This window comes from Erythranthe guttata, chromosome 11, assembly GCF_056151865.1.
Source record: "Erythranthe guttata isolate IM_541 chromosome 11, IM_541, whole genome shotgun sequence".
In the NCBI taxonomy this organism is placed as follows: Eukaryota; Viridiplantae; Streptophyta; class Magnoliopsida; order Lamiales; family Phrymaceae; genus Erythranthe; species Erythranthe guttata.
The window spans coordinates 7,408,003-7,415,404 of record NC_142543.1 but is presented as its reverse complement, the minus strand read 5'-3'; the positions used below and the strand labels follow the sequence as shown (position 1 = coordinate 7,415,404).

The window sequence follows — 7,402 nt, the reverse complement described above, 5'->3', positions numbered from 1 at the left end:
TAGGGATGAAAGGGAATTGTTTGATAATTGTATTTTGGTTTTTGGATGTCAAAAAAAAAAAAGTTATTAAAGGATGAAAAAACAATATAGTCAAAACAACATGAATCCATAATTACTTGTAATTAATCGCGGTCCATAATTCTACAACTTTTAATCGCAAAACATGGACGCTGAGCCCTACGTTATTAATTAATCTTACACTTTGATGTTACAATTGTGTTCTAACACTTTATAGTCAAAGTCAACCTCTCCTGCACTGCACTTTTGATGTTACAAGTACCAAATAACTTGTAACTAAAATCATTATTACTATATTCATTTGATCCCACTCTTTTCTTTTTCACTTATTCTTTCCTACATTGACCCAAAAATTCATAATTTCCTCTTTATCACTACAAACTGCATAGCTCCAAAACTTATTTTAATTAGACTAATCTAATTACATATCAAATATGCTTACCTTGTCACGACTGATTTTATTACTATTAAAGAAATACATGCATGATAATTAGAGTTGAACTGGATTAGAATTCCGTATAGGATTAACTTATCATCAATAGTAGAAAAATGACTTTTTATTATGATTTTTTAGCAAAAGGTATCTTTTACTCACCTGACAATCTTGGAGTCGTGGTAAATGATAGGACTTAACGTAACAAAAAAGTATTTACTACGGTCATTTAATATAGCCAAGTTTTTGTTATGCTACGGGGCAAATTCGTAGCAAAAATCTTTTTACTGCAAATTTGGTACCTTTTGTTACTGTTAATAGTCGTAGTAAAAACCCATTTTTCTACAATAGACATGTTAAAGAGTTAATTAGTAGTTGATGCACTAAATAATAACAAAAAGATTATATATAAATCAGTAGTGCAATTGTAAAGTTACAATGAAGGTGATGACTTTATGCAGAGAAAAACCATTCAAAGACTTATATTAAATATAAGCTGATGGCATTACAATTAGGAACATAAACAAATAGAAAAAAAAAATTAAATTTGAAAAAAAACACACATGGATCCTTAATCCAACAACCAACACACATTCCCCCTCGACGACGACACACAATACCCTTCACTTAATTACTTAAATTAATAGGTAGAATAATTAACATGCAACCCCTTTCTTTTTCTTTTTTTTTTTGTTTTACTCCGTCCACATAATTAAGTTGTGAAACTCAGTACCACCCATAGCCGCCGGAGAAACTGTTTCTGGCGGCGGCGGTAGTGACTGAGCCGCTGTCATATCCAAAAAAGGCCTCTCCCATGTCGTATGGAACTGCCGAATCGATGCTACGCCTCGGCTCCGACAGCTCAAGGTACCTCATTTCATTCAGAACCCCATGCCCCATTTCAGACAGTACCGGCGGTTCGCCGGAGTAGCAGCTGCTAGTAATGTCCGGCGGCAATGGCGGCAGCTCAGGTGCCGGTGATGGCTGACGGACGTACTGAAAGTCACTCACCTGCTGCTGCTCCTCATACATATTAATATTCCAGGCATCTCCGGTGAGCTGAAAACCTTGAAACTGGGTGGCGGCGGCGTTGTGGTGGTGGCTCTGTCCGAAGAAAAGCTGGTGCTGATTTTCTGATGGATTATTATTATTATTATTATCGGCGAAGAGCATGGAGAAATCGTTGCGGGTTTCGTCGGGGGAGATGATGGAAGTGACGGAAGAGCCAGGTGGCATGTCGGAGTAGACGAAGTTGGTGCGGGCCCTGGAGCCGCGCATGGACCTAGCCGCCCTGTCGTAGGCCAATGCCGCCTCCTCCGCGGTGTCGAAAGTGCCCAACCAGTGCCTCTCTTTGGTGGACGGGTCTCTTATCTCCGCCGCGTATCTGCCCCACGGCCGCCGCCTCACCCCGAGGAATCTGTTCGTTGTTGCTGCTGCTGCTGATGATGATGAATCTTGCTGCTGGTTGTTGTTACTCTTTCTTTTGCTCTTCGATGGTGACGGTATACCGCTTCCTCCGCCGCCAGCTGACTTGGTGTTCATGTTTTCCTTTTTTTTAATTAATATTATAAATATAAAAAAAATACGTAAAACAATTTGTTTAGACAAGTACTGTAGATTAGATAGCTCTGACAAAGATAAACTGTTTCGATCAGCTGATGCCTGATGGAAAGAAAAAAAGTGAGATTTCCTGACAATGAGCAGAGAGAGAGAGAGAGAGAGAGGGGATATATTTTGAATATTAATGTTTGATCTTTGTGAAATCAGTTGTTTGTTGTTTATGGTCTCAGGTAGTTGCATTTGGGGTGTTTAAATAAGGGGTAATTAGTTTTTAAATTTTGTTTATTAAATAAAAGTATATTTGAATATAATAAAATAAAGGAGCACTTGAACATGGAGCTTCAAAAAAGTAATCTAGAGATGACCTAAACTAATTAATTGGATTGATCATCACATGCATCATTATTACCCATATGCATCTCCCAATCCAATGCCATTATTATTATTATTATTATGGTTTTTAGTTTTTCTTTTCTTTTCACAAATCGATCTTCAAATTATTTGACGAATAAACCAACATTCCTCTTACAAGTTTCAATGTGCTCTAACTATGAAATTCCATACTTCTAACTATGGGGCGATTTGCTAAATAATGGTCGCTAATACTCTTTCAGATTAGGATAGTTGGATATTTACAATTGGTTAAAGTCTTATGTTATTCAATCTCTTCCCTTATTATGTTCAATTAATTGCATTCTGTCAAATCCGTCTAACCCCGCTGCACTCCATTAAATCTGCTCCATCGCTACTTCATATTGCTGCCATCATTGAAGCTCTGCCACACTGGCACACACATGCACACACAGATAATCACACACCTACATACACACATACTATACGATTTCGGTTAACTCTCATTCCCCTCCTTTGTAACCTAATACTTATGGAAACCAAAAAAGAAACATATGAAGAATTGTATGGTGATAGCTTATGGTAATGTTGGTGGTCATGCATGCACCAAAGATTTAAGTTTTTTTTCCTCAGTTTATTTTAACTAAGTTGTGTAACTAAGCTATGCAAATAAGTTGTCTTATTAACTCAAACTTTATAGTAAAATTACATAAAATACATGTTTTTACTAAACTTTTGCTCATTAATGTAACTGAACTCCGTAAATACTAGGCCAAAATCCATTTCTTGCGACGAAGAAAACTTGTTTGCGAGGAAAAAAAGAAGTTTGCGACAAATATAATGCAACAGAATGGACGCAAAAAAAAAACATAAAAAAAATGGTCGTCGCAAATTCTTGCGACGAAATGTAAAAAGGGTTGCACTATTTGTGATGTTTGGTTATTGGGTATATTAACCATCATTAACTAATAGAACTTTGTTTGATGTTTGGTATCCCCAATAATTTTCCGAGTCGACCCGCAAATATTATGTTATCATGGCTTATCTTATCTTGCTTTTAGAAAAAAAAATTATTGAACATCCCGGGGTCCGTTAAACAATTGAATTTTCATTCGATTATCTAATCTTATCTTGATTAATTAAATCTCGACAACCAAACGAGGCCTTACTTAAATAGTTATGGGTATTGAAGATATTAATATTAAATAATATATTTCACAAATAACTTAAGTTTTTGGTTGAGGTCAATCATTCAACATAGTTATATCAATGCCAAGCCAAATGAAAGGTCCTGAGTTCGAAACTTTTGATTGAGATGATCATTCAAACGGTGGTATAAGGGTAGGATGTATAGGGATGTATGGTCTTATACATTCTAAGTATTTAATTTGGGGTCTATTAGATATAACCCCCTTAAACATTCAAAAAATAGGGGTAGACCCAAATTTAAATTTGCCATTTTGATAAAAGCCCAAACTTTTCTTAATTACATAATTACCCTCAATCAAATCCCACAAATCCCGTTACTTTACCTTTTGAAATAATATCAAATCCCTTCCTATTTTCCCGTTAAACCCACTATCAAATAAACTGCAAAACCTCCCACAACCACTTCCCAGAACGGCCCATTGAACGCGGAAGATATCTGCACTGCCGTGAAACGACGACTACGTGCACTCCGAGCAAGCCGCCATAGGTACGTCTTCGCCGCTCGTTGCATCGCTATAGTCCATCGATTTGTTGATATGTTTTGGCTAAATCGACTATCACGTTTGTGTAATTGCAGATCTGTTATAATCGCATACCGAATTCGAGCACTAAATCAGTGATATTGCAACAATTGATGGGCATGACATCCACCAGAAGTGATATCGTCGTTGGCCGCCGTCGCCGTCGCCGTCACTGCTCCAATCTAGGGTTACTCAAATCTAGGATTACTCAAACCTAGGGTTTTGATAATTCTTCGGCCCATAGTTGATTAACGAGATGCATAGTCGAATTACATCTGTATTAATATACTATCTCATATCATTTAATAGACTATCCCACTGGTATAATTTTACTATGGATCTCGTTAATCGACTATGGGCCGAAGAATCATCAAAACCCTAGATTTGAGAAGTGACGGCGGCGGATTTGTGTTTTAAAATTAATAGACTATCTCATATCTTTTAATAGACTATCCCATGTATCTAATTCGACTATGAGTTTAGTTAATTGACTATTGGAAAAATATAATATATATGGAAACTGAATAATATGTTTGTTTCAAATACTAATCAATTAGGGTAATTTTCCTTATTATATGAAAACGATTAGGGTAAATAATAATATATATGAAAAAATAATAATATATATGGAAACTGAATAATATGTTTGTTTGAAATACTAATCAATTAGGGTAATTTTCCTTATATCATGTAATAGACTATCTTATTGATCTAATTCGACTATGGATCTCGTTAATCGACTATGGATCCCGTATTATTCAACCACATAGTATATTAATAATTTCAATATAGTACATTAATCTGATATGATAGTATATTACGGTTATAGTAGTGACATGAAATTGTGTTACAAACAATATACCACTGAAATGACAAGAACATTGAGAACAACACCAACGTAAAGTATTCCAACATAACCAATAAAATAGTACATTAATAATCTCATAATTTCAATCTAGGGTTTTGATAAAATACATAAAACACATCATAACACAATCAAACCAATATGTCGAGTTAAAAAACTCTAGTACATTAATAATCTTATAATAGTATAATAAAATGATAATGGTAGTATCATACGGTATTCATAATAGTATACTACTTTATTACAACGGTTTAACACTTAACCGAAGTTACCGAGCCATTACATCGTAAACACCTCTTTATAGCAACCAACCCTCCAAACCTCAACAAAATCCGTACGAAATTCGCCATCGAAAAAACCTAAAATCATGAAACAAAATTGAAAATACAGAATACTAAAAAATGATTAAATAGACTGCAAATACATTTGAATGATAATACATTAATATCATCAAAAATAAACTTAAAATGCAAAATCCATACGCTAAATTAAAAAAGACTACGAACTATATTTTAATGTACTACCCAGCACACTTAAATCGGTTGTTATAAACAAATAAACCAACTATCGATCGGGATCAAAAACATGAACTCGACCACAGCGGACAATGCCTTCCAGCCTATATGTCATGTTTATATCCCACCCATCGAGTTGTGGCCACTTTGAAATAACAAATGCAACCAATGAGCCGCGAGTAAACCCATTCGAACACCTCTTTATAGCAACCAAACCACCAAATCTCAACAAAATCCGTACAAAATTCGCCATCGAAAATACCTTGAATCATGATACGACATTAAAAATGCAGAATACTAAAAAATATATTAATATGATCAACAATAAACTCAAAATGCAAAATCCATACGCTAAATTAAAAAAGACTACGAAATATATTTTAATGTACTACCCAGCACCCTAAAATCTGCTGTTATACACAAATAAACCAACTATCGAACGGGATCTAACTCATGAACTCAACCACAGCGGACAGTTATTTCAATTATTGCATAAACCAACTACGATGTTCATATAAAACAACTCTGGTCCGATATACGTGAACCATCCTCTTCTAACTCTGTAAATCCTCTTCCAAACAAACATCATCGGCCAAAAAAAAACGATATATATATGACGGAATAATTTTGTTTAAAAACGTTCTACTTAATAGAATCAAGTATCAACACAACTCTTAAAAATTTCTAACCACCGTACACGACAATCATGGACATTGAGCGAAAAATAAAAACGAATAACGCATTCATACCCGCTTAACAACGTCCAACAACAAACGCTCAAAAATCGATCCTATTTCCACGACGGTGCAGAAATCTTCAAAGACGATAAAACCCGCTGGAACGATGAAGAGAATCTTCAAAAAATATTGTACACGATTTGATATAACGGCCAATGATCTCATGTAAATTTATTCCGTGATTTTAGGCAACGTATCAGCAAATCTCAAATCACGTATTAAAGGAAATAAATGCCGTTTAATAATAAAACAGGGGTATTAAAGGGAAATTATATAATATATTTTGCCAAGTTGGCAAAATTGGGTGTATCTCAAAAAGGAGAAAAAAAATTGGATCTACTTCATTAGAAAATATGAACAAGAGGGTTTTCCCTAATAAACCCTTTAATTTGTTTACTATTTGTTAGTAGTTTTAGATTAAAAATAGGAAGATAATTCCAGGTACACATATGCGTTGTTATTCCTAGGTTCTTTTTTGGGTCATTTATGGATGAGAAAATCTTTGCTTTGAATGGAAAACATAAATAATGTATATATTATATTGTAATCTTCCCTATATATGATTGATATCATCATCTTTCTTGGCATGTGGATCTTAAAAAGAAACTAAACCTGAAACTAATGATAGGCGGCCAGTACTTGCAAAATAAGATATATGGATCGGAGAATCATATATATATATATATATATATATATATATATATATATATATATATATATATATATATATATATATATATATATATATATATATATATATATATATATATATATATATATCTTTTGCATCATCTCCCGATTTTACAACTTCTGGCACCTCTAAAGGATCGGAGACTCAGCTAACTCATGATTACTCAATTCTCATATATATATATATATATATATATATATATATATATATATATATATATATATATATATATATATATAATATGTGATTCAATCATGATTTCAATCGGATTGGTAGCAATGATTGGGATCATGAGTTGCCTAATGATTGTTGTATGAGGTTTTCATACTTGTATCTTTTGCTTATCATATATATATATATATAATAATTGCCTTTTCTGGTTATCATAATTAATGATGTGATTCATGAGTCGTAGTCTTTAATTTATGTGATTCATATATATGTCAATTTACAAAGGATGGAGTTGATGTTAGGCAGCTATTGTCCAATCGAGCAAGACCTT

The 7,402-nt window shown here is 33.8% G+C and overlaps 1 protein-coding gene across 1 annotated transcript; it reads right to left on the bottom strand.

Annotated features, from left to right (window-relative positions):
- Window positions 1-912: 912 nt before the first annotated feature.
- On the bottom strand, window positions 913-2,000 carry LOC105970718 (ethylene-responsive transcription factor LEP). Its single transcript, XM_012995542.2, has one exon. It carries the CDS (start codon window positions 1,991-1,993, stop codon window positions 1,178-1,180), a length of 816 nt encoding a protein of 271 aa, XP_012850996.1. The 5' UTR covers window positions 1,994-2,000; the 3' UTR covers window positions 913-1,177.
- Window positions 2,001-7,402: the final 5,402 nt, after the last annotated feature.

Coding starts and splice junctions, on each gene's coding strand:
- LOC105970718 (XM_012995542.2), bottom strand. CDS start 1,993: ATGAACACCAAGTCAGCTGGCGGCGGAGGAAGCGGTATACCGTCACCA.